Source organism: Heterodontus francisci, unplaced genomic scaffold (genome assembly GCF_036365525.1).
Source record: "Heterodontus francisci isolate sHetFra1 unplaced genomic scaffold, sHetFra1.hap1 HAP1_SCAFFOLD_885, whole genome shotgun sequence".
NCBI lineage: Eukaryota > Metazoa > Chordata > Chondrichthyes > Heterodontiformes > Heterodontidae > Heterodontus > Heterodontus francisci.
The window spans coordinates 268,160-292,116 of NW_027140801.1; the positions used below are offsets into that span (position 1 = coordinate 268,160).

The 23,957-nt window shown below is 55.2% G+C and overlaps 1 protein-coding gene across 1 annotated transcript; it reads right to left on the bottom strand.

The window, feature by feature from the left end:
- Positions 1-225: 225 nt before the first annotated feature.
- LOC137361192 (nuclear receptor-binding protein 2-like) lies at positions 226-22,164 on the bottom strand. The gene is made up of 4 exons (XM_068026115.1): positions 22,115-22,164; positions 3,367-3,430; positions 935-990; positions 226-559 (listed from the first exon to the last, which is right to left on the bottom strand). The coding sequence occupies exons 1-4, from the start codon at positions 22,157-22,159 to the stop codon at positions 458-460; spliced, it is 267 nt and encodes an 88-aa protein (XP_067882216.1). The 5' UTR covers positions 22,160-22,164; the 3' UTR covers positions 226-457.
- Between the last annotated feature and the right edge of the window lie 1,793 nt (positions 22,165-23,957).

Consider the following 23,957-nt stretch of genomic DNA (forward strand, 5'->3'; position numbering starts at 1 on the left):
TGTAGAGGGAGCTTTACTCTGTATCTAACCCCGTGCTGTACCTGTCCTGGGAGTGTTTGATGGGGACAGTGTAGAGGGAGCTTTACTCTGTATCTAACCCCGTGCTGTACCTATCCTGGGAGTGTTTGATGGGGACAGTGTAGAGGGAGCTTTACTCTGTATCTAACCCCGTGCTGTACCTGTCCTGGGAGTGTTTGATGGGGACAGTGTAGAGGGAGCTTTACTCTGTATCTAACCCCGTGCTCTATCTACCTTGGAGGTGTTTGATGGAATTTAGGAATTAAATAATGAATTGCAAAGTTGGATGAAAACATGGACTGTATGGAGGTGGGTGTATTTTATTGAAGTCGAGGGAGAAGCTATGTTTGAGAAGGTCTGCTGCCTTGTGCAGTGGTGTGGGAGTGTGCGCGTGGGACAGTGTGAATGGGGGTGTGGATGTGTTCCTGCTTCTGTCCTGTTAGTCTCGGTTCGCCACCAGCCGTGAGGGGGATGCAACACCTTTCCCTTCAAGTTTGCTAAAGGTATCTTCTAGAAAGTTGGCCAACTTCTGACAGTCATCCTAGAGAGAGAGAGAGAGAGAAATGTGAAGAGAAATACTTTGGAATAACAACAGGGGAAGGGGCTGTTTGTTAAATGGTGAAACTGGAAATGGAACAGAGGGTCCTTGGTATGAAGTGCGGTTGTAAAATTTGCTACTCCTGTAATATGAATCCGGCCCAGACATCATTATGTCAGCGGCCGTGTGTTGGCAGTAAATATCAGCTTCATCAGGAAAACTGCAGCAAGCAGGAGGTTGGGAACAGTGTTAAGCATAGACTGGGAAAGAGAGCCTGATTGGAGCTGGGAGCTTACCCAATGTGAGTGTGGTTGTGAGGCAGTGGGAGGATGGAGTGTTGGGTAACTGTTGGGTGGGAGTGGGTGCACTTGCAGATACCTGGCTGATAAATCCGTATTGCACCAGCTCCTGGGCCAAGTCCTGGGAGTCATCGGCTGTTGGAGAGGGAGAGAGAGAGAGAATCAGATCATCGAGCAACTCATAACAGAACACACTCAGAGTAAGGCAGCAGGAGAACGGGGGTGGGGGGGGGGAGGGAGATCAGGGACGGGATAGCTCAGGACGAGGGGAGAAGGGTTAGGGAAGTGGAAGGGTTGGGGGATTTGGGGGAACGAAGGGGGGTCAGGGGAGCAGGATATTAGGGAGATGGGGGTTGATTCTAACCCCGGAATCAGCGAGGGGGGAGAGTGTGACATTCTGACTGAGTGGAGTTTCAGGCCCTGGGTATTTTTAAGGGCAAGAGGATAACCAGGGAAAGAGTAGGGCCCATTAGGGACCAAAGTGGCAATGTGTGTGTGGAGCCAGAAGACATAGGTGAGGTTTTAAATCCTTACTTTTCATCTGTTTTCACTATGGAGAAGGACGATGTAGGTGTAGAGATCAGGGAGGGGGATTGTGATATACTTGAACATATTAGCATTGAAAGGGAGGAAGTATTAACTGTTTTAATGGGCTTAAAAGTGAATAAATCCCCAGGCCCAGATGAGATGTATCCCAGGCTGTTATGTGAGGCAAGGGAGGAGATAGCAGGGGCTCTGACACAAATTTTCAAATCCTCTCTGGCCACAGGAGAGGTACCAGAGGATTGGAGGACAGTGAATGTGGTACCATTATTCAAGAAGGGTAGTAGGGATAAACCAGGGAATTACAGGCCGGTGAGTCTAACATCAGTGGCAGGAAAACTATTGGAAAAAATTCTGAGGGGCAGGATTAATCTCCACTTGGAGAGGCAGGGATTAATCAGGGATAGTCAGCATGGCTTTGTCAGGAGGAGATCGTGACCAACAAATTTGATTGAATTTTTTGAGGAGGTGACTAGATGTGTAGATGAGGGTAAAGCAGTTGATGTAGTCTACATGGACTTTAGTAAGGCTTTTGATAAGGTCCCAGATGGGAGATTGGTTTAGAAGGTTAGAGCCCAAGGGATCCAGGGCAATTTGGCAAATTGGATCCAAAATTGGCTTAGTAGCAGGAGGCAGAGGGTGATGGTCGAGGGTTGTTTTTGCGATTGGAAGCCTGTGACCAGTGGTGTACCACAGGGATCGGTGCTGGGACCCTTGCTGTTTGTAGTGTACATTAATGATTTAGACGTGAATATAGGAGGTATGATCAGTAAGTTCGCAGATGACACAGAAATTGGTGGTGTTGTAAATAGTGAGGAGGAAAGCCTTAGATTACAGGATGATTTAGATGGGCTGGTAAGATGGGCGGAGCAGTGGCAAATGGAATTTAATCCTGGGAAGTGTGAGGTGATGCATTATGGGAGGACTAACAAGGCAAGGGAATATACAATGGATGGTAGGACACTAGGAAGTACAGAGGGTCAGAGGGACCTTGGTGTACTTGTCCATAGATCACTGAAGGCAGCAGCACAGGTAGATAAGGTGGTTAGGAAGGCATATGGGATACTTGCCTTTATTAGCCGAGGTATAGAATATAAGAGCAGGGAGGCTGTGATGGAGCTGTATAAAACGCTAGTTAGGCCACAGCTGGAGAACTGTGTACAGTTCTGGTCACCACACTATAGGAAGGATGTGATTGCACTGGAGAGGGTGCAGAGGAGATTGACAAGGATATTGCCTGGGCTGGAGCATTTCAGCTATGAAGAGAGACTGAAAAGGCGAGGGTTGTTTTCCTTCGAGCAGAGAAGGCTGAGGGAGGACATGATTGAGGGATACAAAATTATGACGGGCATTGATAGGTTAGGTAGGAAGAAACTTTTCCCCTTAGCGGAGGGGTCAATAACCAGAGGGCATAGATTTAAGGTAAGGGACAGGAGGTTTAGAGGGAATTTGAGGAAAAATATTTTCACCCAGAGGGTGGTTGGAATCTGGAACACACTGCCTGAAGAGGGAGTAGAGGCAGGAACCCTCACAACATTTAAGAAGTATTTAGATGAGCACTTGAAACACCATAGTATACAAGGCTACGGGCCAAGTGCTGGAAAATGGGATTAGAATAGCTAGGTGCTTGATGGCCGGCACAGACACGATGGGCAGAAGGGCCTGTTTCTGTGCTGTTTAACTCTATGACTCTATTTAATACACCGAGGGACATTTCATTGGGTTGGGAGTGGGAGTAGGGGTGCCAGTGATGGGGCAGGTGGAGGGGAGGGGGGGGGGGCGGAGGAGGAGGAAGGGGAGGTGGAGGGGGAAGGGGAGGAGGAGGTGGAGGGGGGTCAGTATGGTGGAGGAGGGGTCAGTAAAGTGGAAAAGGGGTCAATACAGTGCAGGAGGGGTCAGTGCAGTGGAGGAAGGTTCTGTACATGGTGGGAATAAGCCCAGATTACCTGTGCATGGGGAGATACTCACTCGGCAGGAAGTCACAGGTCAGATGTCTGTGCAACCGATCATTCAACTTCAGAAAGAGTGTGAGCTGTAGGAGTAAGGAAGAGAGGGGTCAGTATGGTGGAAGAGGGGTTGGTAGAGTGGAGGAGGGATCAGTACAGTAGAGGAGAGGTCAGGACGGTGGAGGAGGGGTCAGGACGGTGGAGGAGGGGTCAGGACGGTGGAGGAGGGGTCAGGACGGTGGAGGAGGGGTCAGGACGGTGGAGAAGGGGTTGGTAGAGTGGAGGAGGGATCAGTACGGTGGGGGAGAGGTCAGGACGGTGGAGGAGGGGTCAGGACGGTGGAAGAGGGGTTGGTAGAGTGGAGGAGAGGTCAGGACGGTGGAGGAGGGGTCAGGACGGTGAAGGAGGGCTCAGGACGGTGGAGGAGAGGTCAGGACGGTGGAGGAGGGGTCAGGACGGTGGAAGAGGGGTTGGTAGAGTGGAGGAGGGATCAGTACAGTGGAGGAGAGGTCAGGACGGTGGAGGAGGGGTCAGGACGGTGGACGAGAGGTCAGGACGGTGGAGGAGGGGTCAGGACAGTGGAGGAGGGATCAGTACGGTGGAGGAGGGATCAGTACGGTGGAGGAGGGATCAGGACGGTGGAAGAGGGGTTGGTAGAGTGGAGGAGGGATCAGTACAGTGGAGGAGAGGTCAGGACGGTGGAGGAGGGGTCAGGACGGTGGACGAGGGGTCAGGACAGTGGACGAGAGGTCAGGAGGGTGGACGAGGGGTCAGGACGGTGGAGGAGGGGTCAGGACAGTGGAGGAGGGGTCAGGAGGGTGGAGGAGGGGTCAGGACGGTGGAGGAGGGGTCAGGACGGTGGAGGAAGGTTCTGTACGGTGGAGGAGGGGTCAGGACGGTGGAGGAGGGGTCAGGACGGTGGAGGAGGGGTCAGGACGGTGGAGGAGAGGTCAGGACGGTGGAGGAGGGGTCAGGACGGTGGAGGAGGGGTCAGGACGGTGGAGGAGGGATCAGGACGGTGGAGGAGAGGTCAGGACGGTGGAGGAGGGATCAGTACGGTGCAGGAGAGGTCAGGACGGTGGAGGAGGGGTCAGGACGGTGGAGGAGAGGTCAGGACGGCGGAGGAGGGGTCAGGACGGCGGAGGAGGGGTCAGGACGGCGGAGGAGGGGTCAGGACGGCGAAGGAGGGGTCAGGACGGCGGAGGAAGGTTCTGTACAGTGGAGGAGGGTTCAGTACGGTGGAGGAGGGATCAGTACAGTGGAGGAGGGGTCAGGACGGTGGAGGAGGGGTCAGGACGGCGGAGGAGGGGTCAGGACGGCGGAGGAGAGGTCAGGACGGTGGAGGAGGGGTCAGGACGGTGGAGGAGAGGTCAGGACGGTGGAGGAGGGGTCAGGACGGTGGAGGAGGGGTCAGGACGGTGGAGGAAGGTTCTGTACAGTGGAGGAGGGTTTAGTACAGTGGAGGAGGGGTCAGTACAGTGGAGGAGGGGTCAGTACAGTGGAGGAGGGGTCAGTACAGTGGAACAGGGGTCAGTACAGCGGAGGAGGGGTCGGTACAGTGGAGGAGGGGTCAGCACAGACAAGGAAGGTTCTGTACAGTGGAGGAGGGTTCAGTACAGTGGAGGAGGGGTCAGGACGGTGGAGGAGAGGTCAGGACGGTGGAGGAGGGGTCAGGACGGTGGAGGAGGGGTCAGGACGGTGGAGGAAGGTTCTGTACAGTGGAGGAGGGTTTAGTACAGTGGAGGAGGGGTCAGTACAGTGGAGAAGGGGTCAGTACAGTGGAGAAGGGGTCAGTACAGTGGAACAGGGGTCAGTACAGCGGAGGAGGGGTCGGTACAGTGGAGGAGGGGTCAGCACAGACAAGGAAGGTTCTGTACAGTGGAGGAGGGTTTAGTACAGTGGAGGAGGGGTCCGTACAGTGGAGAAGGGGTCAGTACAGTGGAACAGGGGTCAGTACAGCGGAGGAGGGGTCGGTACAGTGGAGGAGGGGTCAGCACAGACAAGGAAGGTTCTGTACAGTGGAGGAGGGTTCAGTACAGTGGAGGAGGGGTCAGGACGGTGGAGGAGAGGTCAGGACGGTGGAGGAGAGGTCAGGACGGTGGAGGAGGGGTCAGGACAGTGGAGGAGGGGTCCGGACGGTGGAGGAGAGGTCAGGACGGTGGAGGAGAGGTCAGGACGGTGGAGGAGGGGTCAGGACGGTGGAGGAGGGGTCAGGACGGTGGAGGAGGGGTCAGGACGGTGGAGGAGGGATCAGGACGGCGGAGGAGGGGTCAGGACGGCAGAGGAGGGGTCAGGACGGCGGAGGAGGGGTCAGGACGGCGGAGGAGGGGTCAGGACGGCGGAGGAGGGGTCAGGACGGCAGAGGAGAGGTCAGGACGGTGCAGGAGAGGTCAGGACGGTGGAGGAGGGGTCAGGACGGCGGAGGAGGGGTCAGGACGGCAGAGGAGGGGTCAGGACGGCGGAGGAGGGGTCAGGACGGCGGAGGAGGGGTCAGGACGGCGAAGGAGGGGTCAGGACGGCGGAGGAAGGTTCTGTACAGTGGAGGAGGGTTCAGTACGGTGGAGGAGGGTTCAGTACGGTGGAGGAGGGATCAGTACGGTGGAGGAGAGGTCAGGACGGCGGAGGAGGGGTCAGGACGGCGGAGGAGGGGTCAGGACGGTGGAGGAGGGGTCAGAACGGTGGAGGAGGGGTCAGGACGGTGGAGGAGAGGTCAGGACGGTGGAGGAAGGTTCTGTACAGTGGAGGAGGGTTCAGTACGGTGGAGGAGGGTTCAGTACGGTGGAGGAGGGATCAGTACGGTGGAGGAGAGGTCAGGACGGTGGAGAAGGGGTCAGTACAGCGGAGGAGGGGTCGGTACAGTGGAGGAGGGGTCAGGACGGTGGAGGAGGGGTCAGGACGGTGGAGGAGGGGTCAGTACGGTGGAGGAAGGTTCTGTACAGTGGAGGAGGGTTTAGTACAGTGGAGGAGGGGTCAGTACAGTGGAGAAGGGGTCAGTACAGTGGAAGAGGGGTCAGTACAGCGGAGGAGGGGTCGGTACAGTGGAGGAGGGGTCAGCACAGACAAGGAAGGTTCTGTACAGTGGAGGAGGGGTCAGTACAGTGGAGGAGGGTTCTGTACAGTGGAGGAGGGTTCTGTACAGTGGAGGAGGGGTCAGTACAGTGGAGGAAGGCTCTGTCCAGTGGAGGAAGGTTCTGCAGAGTGGAGGAGGGGTCAGTACAGTGGAGGAGGGTTCTGTACAGTGGAGGAGGGGTCAGTACAGTGGAGGAGGGATCAGTACAGTGGAGGAAGGTTCTGCAGAGTGGAGGAGGGGTCAGTACAGACAAGGAAGGTTCTGTACAGTGGAGGAGGGGTCAGTACAAGACGAGGAAGGTTCTGTGCAGTGGAGGAATGTTCTGCAGAGTGGAGGAGTGGTCAGTACAGTGGAGGTGGTTTCTGCACAGTGGTCGAGGGGTCAATACAGTGGAGGAGGGGTCAGGACGGTGGAGGAAGGTTCTGTACAGTGGAGGAGGGGTCAGTACGGTGGAGGTGGTTTCTGCACAGTGGTCGAGGGGTCAATACAGTGGAGGAGGGGTCAGGACGGTGGAAGAGGGGTTGGTAGAGTGGAGGAGGGATCAGTCCAGTGGAGGAGAGGTCAGGACGGTGGAGGAGGGGTCAGGACGGTGCAGGAGGAATCAGTACGGTGGAGGAGAGGTCAGGACGGTGGAAGAGGGGTTGGTAGAGTGGAGGAGGGATCAGTACAGTGGAGGAGAGGTCAGGACGGTGGAGGAGGGGTCAGGACGGTGGAAGAGGGGTCGGTAGAGTGGAGGAGGGATCAGTACAGTGGAGGAGAGGTCAGGACGGTGGAGGAGGGATCAGTACGGTGGAGGAGAGGTCAGGAAGGTGGAAGAGGGGTTGGTAGAGTGGAGGAGGGATCAGTACGGTGGAGGAGAGGTCAGGACGGTGGAGGAGGGGTCAGGACGGTGGAGGAGGGATCAGTACAGTGGAGGAGAGGTCAGGACGGTGGAGGAGGGGTCAGTACGGTGGAGGAGAGGTCAGGACGGTGGAAGAGGGGTTGGTAGAGTGGAGGAGGGATCAGTACGGTGGAGGAGAGGTCAGGACGGTGGAGGAAAGTTCTGTACAGTGGAGGAGGGGTCAGTACAGTGGAGGAGGGGTCAGGACGGTGGAGGAGAGGTCAGGACGGTGGAGGAGAGGTCAGGACGGTGGAGGAGGGGTCAGGACGGTGGAGGAGGGGTCAGGACGGTGGAGGAAGGTTCTGTACAGTGGAGGAGGGGTCAGTACAGTGGAGGAGGGGTCAGTACAGTGGAGAAGGGGACAGGACGGTGGAGGAGAGGTCAGGACGGTGGAGGAGGGGTCAGGACGGTGGAGGAGGGGTCAGGACGGTGGAGGAGGGGTCAGGACGGTGGAGGAAGGTTCTGAACAGTGGAGGAGGGTTCTGTACAGTGGAGGAGGGTTTAGTACAGTGGAGGAGGGGTCAGTACAGTGGAAGAGGGGTCTGTACAGCGGAGGAGGGGTCGGTACAGACAAGGAAGGTTCTGTACAGTGGAGGAGGGGTCAGTACAGTGGAGGAGGGTTCTGTACAGTGGAGGAGGGGTCAGTACAGTGGAGGAAGGCTCTGTACAGTGGAGGAAGGCTCTGTACAGTGGAGGAAGGTTCTGCAGAGTGGAGGATGGGTCAGTACAGTGGAGGAGGGTTCTGTACAGTGGAGGAGGGGTCAGTACAGTGGAGGAGGGGTCAGTACAGTGGAGGAAGGCTCTGTACAGTGGAGGAAGGTTCTGCAGAGTGGAGGAGGGGTCAGTACAGACAAGGAAGGTTCTGTACAGTGGAGGAGGGGTCAGTACAGTGGAGGAGGGGTCAGTATAAGACGAGGAAGGTTCTGTACAGTGGAGGAATGTTCTGCAGAGTGGAGGAGGGGTCAGTACAGTGGAGGAGGGGTCAGTACAGTGGAGGAAGGCTCTGTACAGTGGAGGAAGGTTCTGCAGAGTGGAGGAGGGGTCAGTACAGACAAGGAAGGTTCTGTACAGTGGAGGAGGGGTCAGTACAGTGGAGGAAGGGTCAATAAAGTGGAGGAGGGGTCAGGACGGTGGAGGAGGGGTCAGGACGGTGGAGGAGAGGTCAGGACGGTGGAGGAGGGTTCAGGACGGTGGAGGAGGGTTCAGTACGGTGGAGGAGGGTTCAGTACGGTGGAGGAGGGATCAGTACGGTGGAGGAGAGGACAGGACGGTGGAGGAGGGGTCAGGACGGTGGAGGAGGGGTCAGGACGGTGGAGGAGGGGTCAGGACGGTGGAGGAGAGGTCAGGACGGTGGAGGAAAGTTCTGTACAGTGGAGGAGGGTTCAGTACAGTGGAGGAGGGGTCAGTACAGTGGAGGAGGGGTCAGGACGGTGGAGGAGAGGTCAGGACGGTGGAGGAGAGGTCAGGACGGTGGAGGAGAGGTCAGGACGGTGGAGGAGGGGTCAGGACGGTGGAGGAGGGGTCAGGACGGTGGAGGAGGGGTCAGGACGGTGGAGGAAGGTTATGTACAGTGGAGGAGGGGTCAGTACAGTGGAGGAGGGGTCAGTACAGTGGAGAAGGGGACAGGACGGTGGAGGAGAGGTCAGGACGGTGGAGGAGGGGTCAGGACGGTGGAGGAGGGGTCAGGACGGTGGAGGAGGGGTCAGGACGGTGGAGGAGAGGTCAGGACGGTGGAGGAAAGTTCTGTACAGTGGAGGAGGGTTCAGTACAGTGGAGGAGGGGTCAGTACAGTGGAGGAGGGGTCACGACGGTGGAGGAGAGGTCAGGACGGTGGAGGAGAGGTCAGGACGGTGGAGGAGGGGTCAGGACGGTGGAGGAGGGGTCAGGACGGTGGAGGAGGGGTCAGGACGGTGGAGGAAGGTTCTGTACAGTGGAGGAGGGGTCAGTACAGTGGAGGAGGGGTCAGTACAGTGGAGAAGGGGACAGGACGGTGGAGGAGAGGTCAGGACGGTGGAGGAGGGGTCAGGACGGTGGAGGAGGGGTCAGGACGGTGGAGGAGGGGTCAGGACGGTGGAGGAGGGGTCAGGACGGTGGAGGAAGGTTCTGAACAGTGGAGGAGGGTTCTGTACAGTGGAGGAGGGTTTAGTACAGTGGAGGAGGGGTCAGTACAGTGGAAGAGGGGTCTGTACAGCGGAGGAGGGGTCGGTACAGACAAGGAAGGTTCTGTACAGTGGAGGAGGGGTCAGTACAGTGGAGGAGGGTTCTGTACAGTGGAGGAGGGGTCAGTACAGTGGAGGAAGGCTCTGTACAGTGGAGGAAGGCTCTGTACAGTGGAGGAAGGTTCTGCAGAGTGGAGGATGGGTCAGTACAGTGGAGGAGGGTTCTGTACAGTGGAGCAGGGGTCAGTACAGTGGAGGAGGGGTCAGTACAGTGGAGGAAGGCTCTGTACAGTGGAGGAAGGTTCTGCAGAGTGGAGGAGGGGTCAGTACAGACAAGGAAGGTTCTGTACAGTGGAGGAGGGGTCAGTACAGTGGAGGAGGGGTCAGTACAGTGGAGGAGGGGTCAGTATAAGACGAGGAAGGTTCTGTACAGTGGAGGAATGTTCTGCAGAGTGGAGGAGGGGTCAGTACAGTGGAGGAGGGGTCAGTACAGTGGAGGAAGGCTCTGTACAGTGGAGGAAGGTTCTGCAGAGTGGAGGAGGGGTCAGTACAGACAAGGAAGGTTCTGTACAGTGGAGGAGGGGTCAGTACAGTGGAGGAAGGGTCAATACAGTGGAGGAGGGGTCAATACAGTGGAGGAGGGGTCAGGACGGTGGAGGAGGGGTCAGGACGGTGGAGGAGGGGTTGGTAGAGTGGAGCAGAGGTCAGGACGGTGGAGGAGGGGTCAGGACAGTGAAGGAGGGGTCAGGACGGTGAAGGAGAGCTCAGGACGGTGGAGGAGAGGTCAGGACGGTGGAGGAGAGGTCAGGACGGTGGAGGAGGGATCAGGACGGTGGAGGAGGGGTCAGGACGATGAAGGAGGGCTCAGGACGGTGGAGGAGAGGTCAGGACGGTGGAGGAGGGATCAGTACGGTGGAGGAGAGGTCAGGACGGTGGAAGAGGGGTTGGGAGAGTGGAGGAGGGATCAGTACAGTGGTGGAGAGGTCAGGACGGTGGAGGAGGGCTCAGGACGGTGGAAGAGGGGTCAGGACGGTGGAGGAGGGATCAGGACGGTGGAGGAGAGGTCAGGACGGTGGAGGAGGGATCAGTACGGTGGAGGAGAGGTCAGGACGGTGGAGGAGAGGTCAGGACGGTGGAGGAGGGGTCAGGACGGTGGAGGAGGGATCATGACGGTGAAGGAGGGCTCAGGACGGTGGAGGAGAGGTCAGGACGGTGAAGGAGGGCTCAGGACGGTGGAGGAGAGGTCAGGACGGTGGAGGAGGGGTCAGGACGGTGGAAGAGGGGTTGGTAGAGTGGAGGAGGGATCAGGACGGTGGAGGAGGGGTCAGGACGGTGAAGGAGGGATCAGTACGGTGCAGGAGAGGTCAGGACGGTGGAGGAGGGGTCAGGACGGTGGAGGAGGGGTCAGGAGGGTGGAGGAGGGGTCAGGACGGTGCAGGAGGGGTCAGGACGGTGGAGGAGGGGTCATGACGGTGGAGGAGGGATCAGTACGGTGCAGGAGAGGACAGGACGGTGGAGGAGGGGTCAGGACGGCGGTGGAGGGGTCAGGACGGCGGAGGAGGGGTCAGGACGGCGGAGGAGGGGTCAGGACGGCGAAGGAGGGGTCAGGACGGCGAAGGAGGGGTCAGGACGGTGGAGGAAGGTTCTGTACAGTGGAGGAGGGTTCAGTACGGTGGAGGAGGGTTCAGTAAGGTGAAGGAGGGATCAGTACGGTGGAGGAGAGGTCAGGACGGCAGAGGAGGGGTCAGGACGGTGGAGGAGGGGTCAGGACGGCGGAGGAGGGGTCAGGACGGCGGAGGAGGGGTCAGGACGGCAAAGGAGGGGTCAGGACGGCGGAGGAAGGTTCTGTACGGTGGAGGAAGGTTCTGTACGGTGTAGGAAGGTTCTGTACGGTGGAGGAGGGGTCAGTACGGTGGAGGAGGGGTCAGTACGGTGGAAGAGGGATCAGTACGGTGGAGGAGGGGTCAGTACGGTGGAGGAGGGGTCAGGACGGTGGAGGAGGGGTCAGGACGGCGGAGGAGGGATCAGGACGGCGGAGGAGGGGTCAGGACGGTGGAGGAGGGTTCAGTCCGGTGGAGGAGGGGTCAGGACGGCGGAGGAGGGGTCAGGACGGCGGAGGAGGGATCAGGACGGCTGAGGAGGGATCAGGACGGCGGAGGAGGGGTCAGGACGGTGGAGGAGGGGTCAGGACAGTGGAGGAAGGTTCTGTACGGTGGAGGAGGGGTCAGGACGGTGGAGGAGGGGTCAGGAGGGTGGAGGAGGGGTCAGGACGGTGCAGGAGGGGTCAGGACGGTGGAGAAGGGGTCAGGACGGTGGAGGAGGGGTCATGACGGTGGAGGAGGGATCAGTACGGTGCAGGAGAGGACAGGACGGTGGAGGAGGGGTCAGGACGGCGGTGGAGGGGTCAGGACGGCGGAGGAGGGGTCAGGACGGCGGAGGAGGGGTCAGGACGGCGAAGGAGGGGTCAGGACGGCGAAGGAGGGGTCAGGACGGTGGAGCAAGGTTCTGTACAGTGGAGGAGGGTTCAGTACGGTGGAGGAGGGTTCAGTAAGGTGAAGGAGGGATCAGTACGGTGGAGGAGAGTTCAGGACGGCGGAGGAGGGGTCAGGACGGTGGAGGAGGGGTCAGGACGGTGGAGGAGGGGTCAGGACGGTGGAGGAGAGGTCAGGACGGTGGAGGAGAGGTCAGGACGGTGGAGGAGAGGTCAGAACAGTGGAGGAAGGTTCTGTACAGTGGAGGAGGGGTCAGGACGGTGGAGGAGAGGTCAGGACGGTGGAGGTGAGGTCAGGATGGTGGAGGAGGGGTCAGGACGGTGGAGGAGGGGTCAGGACGGTGGAGGAGGGGTCAGGACGGTGGAGGAGGGTTTAGTACAGTGGAGAAGGGGTCAGTACAGTGGAGAAGGGTCCAGTACAGTGGAGAAGGGGTCAGTACAGTGGAAGAGGGGTCAGTACAGTGGAGGAGGGGTCAGCACAGACAAGGAAGGTTCTGTACAGAGGAGGAGGGGTCAGTACAGTGGAGGGGGGTTCTGTCCAGTGGAGGAAGGCTCTGTCCAGTGGAGGAAGGCTCTGTACAGTGGAGGAAGGTTCTGCAGAGTGGAGGAGGGGTCAGTACAGACAAGGAAGGTTCTGTACAGTGGAGGAGGGGTCAGTGCAGTGGAGGAGGGGTCAGTACAGACAAGGAAGGTTCTGTACAGTGGAGGAATGTTCTGCAGAGTGGAGGAGTGGTCAGTACAGTGGGGGTGGTTTATGCACAGTGGAGGAGGGGTCAATACAGTGGCGGAGGGGTCAGGACGGTGGAGGAAGGTTCTGTACATTGGAGGAGGGGTCAGTACGGTGGAGGAGGGGTCAGGACGGCGGAGGAGGGGTCAGGACGGCGGAGGAGGGGTCAGGACGGTGGAGGAGAGGTCAGGACGGTGGAGGAGAGGTCAGGACGGTGGAGGAGAGGTCAGGACGGTGGAAGAGGGGTCAGGACGGTGGAGGAGAGGTCAGGACGGTGGAGGAGGGTTCAGTACGGTGGAGGAGGGGTCAGGACGGTGGAGGAGGGGTTAGGACGGCAGAGGAGGGGTCAGGACGGCGGAGGAGGGGTCAGGACGGCGGAGGAGGGGTCAGGACGGCGGAGGAGGGATCAGGACGGTGAAGGAGAGGTCAGGACGGTGGAGGAAGGTTCTGTGCAGTGGAGGAGGATTCAGTACAGTGGAGGAGGGGTCAGGACGGTGGAGGAGTGGTCAGGACGGTGGAGGAGGGGTCAGGACGGTGGAGGAAGGTTCTGTACAGTGGAGGAGGGTTCAGTACAGTGGAGAAGGGGTCAGCACAGTGGAAGAGGGGTCAGTAAGGCGGAGGAGGGGTCAGTACAGTGGAGGAGGGGTCAGTACAGTGGAGGAGGGGTCAGTACAGTGGAGGAAGGCTCTGTACAGTGGAGGAAGGCTCTGTACAGTGGAGGAAGGTTCTGCAGAGTGGAGGAGGGGTCAGTTCAGACAAGGAAGGTTCTGTGCAGTGGAGGAGGGGTCAGTACAGTGGAGGTGGGTTCTGTGCAGTGGAGGAGGGGTCAGTATAAGACGAGGAAGGTTCTGTACAGTGGAGGAATGTTCTGCAGAGTGGAGGAGTGGTCAGTGCAGTGGAGTGGTTTCTGCACAGTGGAGGAGGGGTCAATACAGTGGAGGAGGGGTCAGTACAGTGGAAGACGGGTCAGTACAGACAAGGAAGGTTCTGTATAGTGGCGGAGGGGTCAGTACAGGTGAGGAAGTTTCTGTAATTTGGAGGAGGGGTCAGTACAGTGGAGGAGGGGTCAGTATAAGACGAGGAAGGTTCTGTACAGTGGAGGAATGTTCTGCAGAGTGGAGGAGTGGTCAGTGCAGTGGAGTGGTTTCTGCACAGTGGAGGAGGGGTCAATACAGTGGAGGAGGGGTCAGTACAGTGGAAGACGGGTCAGTACAGACAAGGAAGGTTCTGTATAGTGGCGGAGGGGTCAGTACAGGTGAGGAAGTTTCTGTAATTTGGAGGAGGGGTCAGTACAGTGGAGGAAGGCTCTGTCCAGTGGAGGAGGGGTCAGGACGGTGCAGGAGAGGTCAGGACGGTGGAGGAGAGGTCAGGACGGTGGAGGAGGTGTCAGGACGGTGGAGGAGGGGTCAGGAATGCGCAGGAGAGGTCAGGACGGCGCAGGAGAGGTCTGGACGGCGCAGGAGAGGTCAGGACGGCGGAGGAGGGGTCAGGACGGTGGAGGAAGGTTCTGTACAGTGGAGGAGGGTTCAGTACGGTGGAGGAGGGTTCAGTAAGGTGAAGGAGGGATCAGTACGGTGGAGGAGGGATCAGTACGGTGGAGGAGAGGTCAGGACGGCGGAGGAGGGGTCAGGACGGTGGAGGAGGGGTCAGGACGGTGGAGGAGGGGTCAGGACGGTGGAGGAGAGGTCAGGACGGTGGAGGAGAGGTCAGGACGGTGGAGGAGAGGTCAGGACGGTGGAGGAGAGGTCAGAACAGTGGAGGAAGGTTCTGTACAGTGGAGGAGGGGTCAAAACGGTGGAGGAGAGGTCAGGACGGTGGAGGAGAGGTCAGGATGGTGGAGGAGGGGTCAGAACGGTGGAGGAGGGGTCAGGACGGTGGAGGAGGGGTCAGGACGGTGGAGGAGGGTTTAGTACAGTGGAGAAGGGGTCAGTACAGTGGAGAAGGGTCCAGTACAGTGGAGAAGGGGTCAGTACAGTGGAAGAGGGGTCAGTACAGTGGAAGAGGGGTCAGTACAGTGGAGGAGGGGTCAGCACAGACAAGGAAGGTTCTGTACAGTGGAGGAGGGGTCAGTACAGTGGAGGGGGGTTCTGTCCAGTGGAGGAAGGCTCTGTCCAGTGGAGGAAGGCTCTGTACAGTGGAGGAAGGTTCTGCAGAGTGGAGGAGGGGTCAGTACAGACAAGGAAGGTTCTGTACAGTGGAGGAGGGGTCAGTACAGTGGAGGAGGGGTCAGGACAGTGGAGAAGGGGTCAGTACAGTGGAAGAGGGGTCGGTACAGTGGAGGAGGGGTCAGCACAGACAAGGAAGGTTCTGTGCAGTGGAGGAGGGGTCAGTACAGTGGAGGAGGGTTCTGTACAGTGGAGGAGGGGTCAGTACAGTGGAGGAACGCTCTGTACAGTGGAGGAAGGTTCTGCAGAGTGGAGGAGGGGTCAGTACAGACAAGGAAGGTTCTGTGCAGTGGAGGAGGGGTCAGTATAAGACGAGGAAGGTTCTGTACAGTGGAGGAATGTTCTGCAGAGTGGAGGAGTGGTCAGTACAGTGGAGGTGGTTTCTGCACAGTGGAGGAGGGGTCAATACAGTGGAGGAAGGGTCAGTACAGTGGAAGAGGGGTCAGTACAGTGGAAGAGGGGTCAGTACAGTGGAAGGCGGGTCAGTACAGACAAGGAAGGTTCTGTACAGTGGAGGAGGGGTCGGTGCAGTGGAGGAGGTGTCGGTACAGTGGAGGAGGGGTCGGTACAGTGGAGGAGGGGTCAGTATAGTGGAGGAGGGGTCAGTATAGTGGAGGAGGGGTCAGTACAGGTGAGGAAGGTTCTGTAATTTGGAGGAGGGGTCAGTACAGTGGAGGAGGGGTCAGTACAGTGGAGGAAGGCTCTGTACAGTGGAGGAGGGGTCAGTACATACAAGGAAGGTTCTGTGCAGTGGAGGAGGGGTCAGTACAGTGGAGGAAGGCTCTGTACAGTGGAGGAGGGGTCAGTACAGTGGAGGAGGGGTCAGTACAGTGGAGGAGGGGTCAGTACAGTGGAGGAGGGGTCAGTACATACAAGGAAGGTTCTGTGCAGTGGAGGAGGGGTCAGTACAGTGGAGGAAGGCTCTGTACAGTGGAGGAGGGGTCAGTACATACAAGGAAGGTTCTGTACAGTGGAGGTGGGTTCTGTACAGTGGAGGATGGGTCAGTACAATGGAGGAGGGTTCTGTACAATGGAGGAGCATTCTGTACAATTGAGGAGGGGTCAGTACAGTGGAGGAAGGTTCTGCACAGTGGAGGAGGGGTCAGTACAATGGAGGAGGGGTCAGTACAGTGGAGGAGGGGTCAGTACAATGGAGGAGGGCTCAGTACAGTGGAGGAGGGCTCAGTACAGTGGAGGAGGGCTCAGTACAGTGGAGGAGGGGTCAGTACAGTGGAGGAGGGGTCAGTACAATTGAGGAGGGTTCTGTACAGTGGAGGAGGGGTCAGTCCAGTGGAGGAGGGATCAGTACAGTGGAGGAGGGCTCAGTACAGTGGAGGAGGGCTCAGTACAGTGGAGGAGGGCTCAGTACAGATGAGGAAGGTTCTGCAGAGTGGAGGAAGCTCCCCATCCATGGAACCTTTCCTGTGAATCTTTTCTGCATCCTCTCTAATGCTTTCATATCCTTCTTAAAGTGTGGTGCCCAGAACTGGAGACAATATTCCAGCTGAGGCTGAATCAGTGTTTTATACAGGTTTATCTTAACTTTCTTGTTTTTGTATTCTGTGCTTCTATTTCTAAAACCCAGGGTTCCATATGCCTTATTAACCACTTTCTCAACCTGCCCAGCCACTTTCAACAATGTGTGTACATATACACCTCTGCTCCTGAACTCACTTTAGAAATGAACCCCTTAAATTTATACCGTCTCTCCTCATTCTCCCTCCCAAAATGGATCACTTGGCACCTCTGTGCATTAAACTTCATCTGTCATTTATCTGCCCATTCCACCTGCCTGTCTGTTTCTTCTTGAAGTTTATCACTCTCGTCCTCACAGTTCACAACACTTCCACGTTTGTGTCATCTGCAAATTTTTAAATTGTGCCCTGCACACACACGGCAAGGCATTTTTTACAATTGCCTGGTTCATGGTTTGTGTGAATATTTTAGATGTCACTTTTAGTTTTGGGGAATTAACTGTGTAGCTGTAAGAATTTCAAACAGTTGCAGACTGCACAGCGGATAGGGCGGCACAGTGGCGCAGTGGTTAGCACCGCAGCCTCACAGCTCCAGCGACCCGGGTTCGATTCTGGGTACTGCCTGTGCGGAATTTGCAAGTTCTCCCTGTGTCTGTGTGGGTTTCCTCCGGGTGCTCCGGTTTCCTCCCACATGTCAAAGACTTGCAGGTTGGTAGGTAAATTGGCCATTATAAATTGCCCCTAGTAGGTGGTAGGGAAATATAGGGACAGGTGGGGATGTGGTAGGAATATGGGATTAGTGCAGGATTAGTATAAATGGGTGGTTGATGGTTGGCACAGACTCGGTGGGCCGAAGGGCCTGTTTCAGTGCTGTATCTCTAAACTAAAAAAAAAACGAAACTAAATCCATGTTGACTCTGCCCAATCCTACCATTATTTTCCAAGTGTCCTGTTATCGCATCCTTTGCACAATTAATGGGTAAATTCTGAGAAGTGTAGAGGAAGTGAGGGACCTTGGAGTGAATGTCCACAGATCCCTGAAGGTAGCAGGTCAGGTCGATAAGGTGGTTAAGAAGGCATACGGAATCCTTTCCTTTATTAGCTGAGGTATAGAATATAAGAGCAGGGAGGTTATGCTGGAACTGTATAACTCATTGGTTAGGCCACAACTTGAGTACAGTGTGCAGTTCTGGTCACCTCATTACAGAAAGGATGTAATTACACTAGAGAGGGTACAGAGGAGATTTACGAGGATGTTGCCAGGACTGGAAAAATGCAGCTATGAGGAAAGATTGGATCGGCTGAGGTTGTTCTCCTTGGAACAGAGAAGGCTGAGGGGAGATCTGATTGAAATGTACAAAATTTTGAGGGGCCTGGATAGAGTGGAGGTGAAGGGTCTATTCACCTTAGCAGAGAGGTCAGTGACGAGGGGGCATAGATTTAAAGTGATTGGTAGAAAGATTAGAGGGGAGATGAGGAAAAACATTTTCACCCAGAGGGTGGTGAGGGTCTGGAACCCACTGCCTGAAAGGGTAGTTGAGGCAGAAACCCTCAACTCATTCAAAAGGAGTCTGGATATGCACCTCAAGTGCTGTAATCTGCAGGGCTACGGACCAAATGCTGGAAGGTGGGATTAGAATAGGTGGATTGCTTTTCAGCCAGCACAGACACGATGGGCCAAGTGGCTTTCTATTATTTCTATGATTTATTATAAATTCTAGCATTTTCCCTACAACTGATAACATATGACCATATGAATTAGGAGCAGAAGTTGGCCATTCGGCTCCTCGAGCCTTCTCCGCCATTCAATAAGATCATGGCTGATCTGTTTGTGTCTCGAATTCCACACTCCCATCTACCCCTGATAACCTTTGCCTAACAAGAATCTATCTACCTCTGCCTTAAAAATATTCAATGATCCCGTCTCCACCACCTTCTGAGGCAGAGAGTTCCAAAGTCACACAACCCTCTGAGAGAAAACATTTCTCCTCATCTCTGTCCTAAAAGGGCGACCCCTAATTATAAAACAGTGAGCCCCAGTTCTGGACTCACCCACAAGAGGAAACATCCTTTCCATATCCACCTTGTCAAGACCGTTCAGGATCTTATAAACTTCAATCAAGTCTCCCCTTACTCTTCTAAACTCCAGTGAAAACAAACCCAGTCTGTCCAACCTTTCCTCATAAGACAACCTGTTCATTCCAGGTCTTGTTAGACTAACAGGTCTGTTGTTCCCTATTGTCTCTCTCCCTCCTTTCTTTAATACTGGGGTTACATTTGCCACCTTCCAATCTTCAGGAACCATTCCAGTGTTTATAGAATTTTGAAAGATGATCTCCAATGTACCTATTATCTCTATAACTGCCTCTTTCAACACTCTGGGAGGTAGATCATCAGATCCAGGGGATTTGTCTCCTTTAAGTTCCATTAATTTCTCTGGTACTACTTTTTTAAGAATATTAATATCTTGCTAGTCTTTTCTCATATTCTCTCTTTGCTGCAGTTTTCTTTCACTTTCCCTCTGAACTTTCTATATTGAGCCTGTTTCTCATTTGTATTATCAACTCGACATCTGTCATATCTAATCTTTTTCTGCTTCAGAAGGGATCATGCAGCGAGGCAATATGGGTGGAGCTCAGGAATAGGAAGGGTGCAGTCACGATGTTGGGGGTTTACTACAGGCCTCCCAACAGCCAGCAGGAGGTAGAGGAGCAGATATGTAGACAGATTTTGGAAAGATGTAAAGGTAACAGGGTTGTGGTGGTGGGTGATTTTAACTTCCCCTATATTGACTGGGACTCACTTAGTGCTCGGGGCTTGGATGGGGCAGAATTTGTAAGGAACATCCAGGAGGGCTTCTTGAAACAATATGTAGATAGTCCAACTAGGGATGGGGCCGTACTGGACCTGGTATTAGGGAATGAGCCCGGCCAGGTGGTCGAAGTTTCAGTAGGGGAGCATTTCGGGAACAGTGACCATAATTCCATAAGTTTTAAGGTACTTGTGGATAAGGATAAGAGTAGTCCTCGGGTGAAGGTGCTAAATTGGGGGAAGACTAATTATAACAATATTAGGCAGGAACTGAAGAATTTAGATTGGGGGCGGCTGTTTGAGGGTAAATCAACATCTGACATGTGGGAGTCTTTCAAACATCAGTTGATTAGAATCCAGGACCAGCATGTTCCTGTGAGGAAGAAGGATAAGTTTGGCAAGTTTCGGGAACCTTGGATAAAGAGGGATATTGTGAGCCTAGTCAAAAAGAAATAGGAAGCATTCGTTAGGGTTGGAAGGCTAGGAACAGACGAATCCCTTGAGGAATATAAAGACAGTAGGAAGGAACTTAAGCAAGGAGTCAGGAGGGCTAAAAGGGGTCATGAAAAGTCATTGGCAAACAGGATTAAGGAAAATCCCAAGGCTTTTTATGCATATATAAAGAGCAAGAGGGTAACCAGGGAAAGGGTTGGCCCACTAAAGGACAGAGAAGGGAATCTATGTGTGGAGCCAGAGGAAATGGGTGAGGTGCTAAATGAGTACTTTGCATCAGTATTCACCAAAGAGAAGGACTTGGTGGATGATGAGCCGAGGGAAGGGAGTGTAGATAGTCTCAGTCATCTCATTATCAAAAAGGAGGAGGTGTTGGGTGTCTTGCAAAGCATTAAGGTAGATATGTCCCCAGGGCCTGATGGGATCTACCCCAGAATACTGAGGGAGGCAAGGGAAGAAATTGCTGGGGCCTTGACAGAAATCTTTGCATCCTCATTGGCTACAGGTGAGGTCCCAGAGGACTGGAGAATAGCCAATATTGTTCCTTTGTTTAAGAAGGGTAGCAAGGATAATCCAGGAAATTATAGGCCAGTGAGCCTTACGTCAGTCGTAGGGAAATTATTAGAGAGGATTCTTCGGGACAGGATTTACTCCCATTTGGAAACAAACAAACTTATTAACGAGAGACAGCATGGTTTTGTGAAGGGGAGGTCGTGTCTCACTAATTTGACTGAGTTTTTTGGGGAAGTGACGAAGATGATTGATGAAGGAAGGGCAGTGGATGTTATCTATATGGACTTTAGTAAAGCCTTTGACAAGGTCCCTCATGGTAGACTGGTACAAAAGGTGAAGTCACATGGGATCAGAAGTGAGCTGGCAAGATGGATACAGAACTGGCTAAGTCACAGAAGACAGAGGGTAGCAGTGGAAGGGTGCTTTTCTGAATGCAGGGATGTGACTAGTGGTGTTCCGCAGGGATCAGTGCTGGGATCTTTACTGTTTGTAGTATATATAAATGATTTGGAGGAAAATATAGCTGGTCTGATTAGTAAGTTTGCGGACGACACAAAGGTTGGTGGAGTTGCGGATAATGATGAGGATTGTGAGAGGATACAGCAGGATATAGATCGGTTGGAGACTTGGGCGGAGAAATGGCAGATGGAGTTTAATCCGGACAAATGTGAGGTAATGCATTTTGGAAGGTCTAATGCAGGTGGGAAGTATACAGTAAATGGCAGAACCCTTAGGAGTATTGACAGGCAGAGAGATTTGGGCGTACAGGTCCACAGGTCACTGAAAGTGGCAATGCAGGTGGATAAGGTAGTCAAGAAGGCATACGGCATGCTTGCCTTCATCGGTCGGGGCAGAGAGTATAAAAATAGGCAAGTCATGTTGCAGCTGTACAGAACCTTAGTTAGGCCACACTTAGAATATTGTGTGCAATTCTGGTCGCCACACTACCAGAAGGACGTGGAGGCTTTGGAGAGGGTACAGAGGAGGTTTACCAGGATGTTGCCTGGTCTGGAGGGCATTAGCTATGAGGAGAGGTTGGATAAACTCGGATTGTTTTCACTGGAACGACGGAGGTGGAGGGGCGACATGATGGAGGTTTACAAAGTTATGAGCGGCATGGACAGAGTGGATAGTCAGAAGCTTTTTCCCAGGGTGGAAGAGTCAGTTACTAGGGGACAAAGGTTTAAGGTGAGAGGGGCAAAGTTTAGAGGGGATGTGCGAGGCAAGTTTTTTTACACAGAGGGTGGCGAGTGCCTGGAACTTGCTGCCGGGGGAGGTGGTGGAAGCAGGTACGATAGCAACGTTTAAGAGACATCTTGACAAATACATGAATAGGATGGGAATAGAGGGATACGGGCCCCGGAAGTGCAGAAGGTTTTAGTTTAGGCAGGCATCAAGATCGGCACAGGCTTGGAGGGCCAAATGGCCTGTTCCTGTGCTGTACTGTTCTTTGTTCTTTGTTCAACTTACTCTCTACCTCTATTGTCATCCAGGGAGCTCTGGCTTTGTTTGTCCTACATTTCCCCATCATGTGAATGTACCCTGACTGAAACTGAACCATGTCCCCTTTAAAGGCAGCCCATTCTTCTGTTCCACGTTTTACTGCCAATCTTTGATTCCAAGTTACCTGGGCCAGATTCATTTTCACTCCATTTAAGATGGCCCTCCCTCAAATAATTAATTTTACTCTCGATTACTCCTTCTCCAAAGCCAACCTAAACCTTAAGATCACTGTCCCCTAAATATTCCCCTTGACCCACTTGACCCAACTCATTCCAAAGAACCATATACAGCGATGACTCCTTCCTATTTCCACTAGAAACATACTGATCTCGAAAATTCCCCTGAACACTCTTTCGAAACTTTTCTTCCTCTCTGCCCTTTACACTCTTACTATCCCAGTCTACATGAGGATAAAGTCCCCCATGATACCTACTCTCCAATTCTTACACAGCTCTGTAATTTCCTTGGAAATACCTTCCTCTCTGTGTCCCACTAGTTGCTCAGTGGTCAGGCTGTTACTCACATGCCATCTTGTGTTGTCCTCGTCTAATTCCACTTGGCACTGCATCTGAATCACCTGTCAGAGACACGGCTGAGAGTTCACTATTCACCACTGCCCAGCACATAATATTCAACACAATCACAGACCCACTCACCGCCCTCCACTCACACTCACCCCCCCTCCAGTCACACTCACCCCCCCTCCAGTCACACTCACACCCCTCCACTCAATCACCTGTCAGAGACACGGCTGAGAGTTCACTATTCACCACTGCCCAGCACATAATATTCAACACAATCACAGACCCACTCACCGCCCTCCACTCACACTCACCCCCCCTCCAGTCACACTCACCCCCCCTCCAGTCACACTCACACCCCTCCACTCAATCACCTGTCAGAGACACGGCTGAGAGTTCACTATTCACCACTGCCCAGCACATAATATTCAACACAATCACAGACCCACTCACCGCCCTCCACTCACACTCACCCCCCCTCCAGTCACACTCACACCCCTCCACTCACACTCACCCCCCCTCCAGTCACACTCACACCCCTCCACTCACACTCACCCCCCCTCCAGTCACACTCACACCCCTCCAGTCACACTCACACCCCTCCACTCACACTCACCCCCCCTCCAGTCACACTCACCCCCCCTCCAGTCACACTCACCCCCCCTCCAGTCACACTCACACCCCTCCACTCAATCACCTGTCAGAGACACGGCTGAGAGTTCACTATTCACCACTGCCCAGCACATAATATTCAACACAATCACAGACCCACTCACCGCCCTCCACTCACACTCACCCCCCCTCCAGTCACACTCACCGCCCTCCACTCACACTCACCCCCCCTCCAGTCACACTCACCGCCCTCCACTCACACTCACCCCCCCTCCAGTCACACTCACCGCCTTCCACTCACACTCACCCCCCCTCCAGTCACACTCACCGCCCTCCACTCACACTCACCCCCCCTCCAGTCACACTCACACCCCTCCACTCAATCACCTGTCAGAGACACGGCTGAGAGTTCACTATTCACCACTGCCCAGCACATAATATTCAACACAATCACAGACCCACTCACCGCCCTCCACTCACACTCACCCCCCCTCCAGTCACACTCACCGCCCTCCACTCACACTCACCCCCCCTCCAGTCACACTCACCGCCCTCCACTCACACTCACCCCCCCTCCAGTCACACTCACCGCCCTCCACTCACACTCACCCCCCCTCCAGTCACACTCACCGCCCTCCACTCACACTCACCCCCCCTCCAGTCACACTCACACCCCTCCACTCAATCACCTGTCAGAGACACGGCTGAGAGTTCACTATTCACCACTGCCCAGCACATAATATTCAACACAATCACAGACCCACTCACCGCCCTCCACTCACACTCACCCCCCCTCCAGTCACACTCACCGCCCTCCACTCACACTCACCCCCCCTCCACTCACACTCACACCCCTCCACTCAATCACCTGTCAGAGACACGGCTGAGAGTTCACTATTCACCACTGCCCAGCACACAATATTCAACACAATCACAGACCCACTCACCGCCCTCCACTCACACTCACCCCCCCTCCAGTCACACTCACACCCCTCCACTCACACTCACCCCCCCTCCAGTCACACTCACACCCCTCCACTCACACTCACCCCCCTCCAGTCACACTCACACCCCTCCACTCACACTCACCCCCCCTCCAGTCACACTCACACCCCTCCACTCACACTCACCCCCCCTCCAGTCACACTCACACCCCTCCAGTCACACTCACACCCCTCCACTCACACTCACCCCCCCCCTCCAGTCACACTCACACCCCTCCACTCAATCACC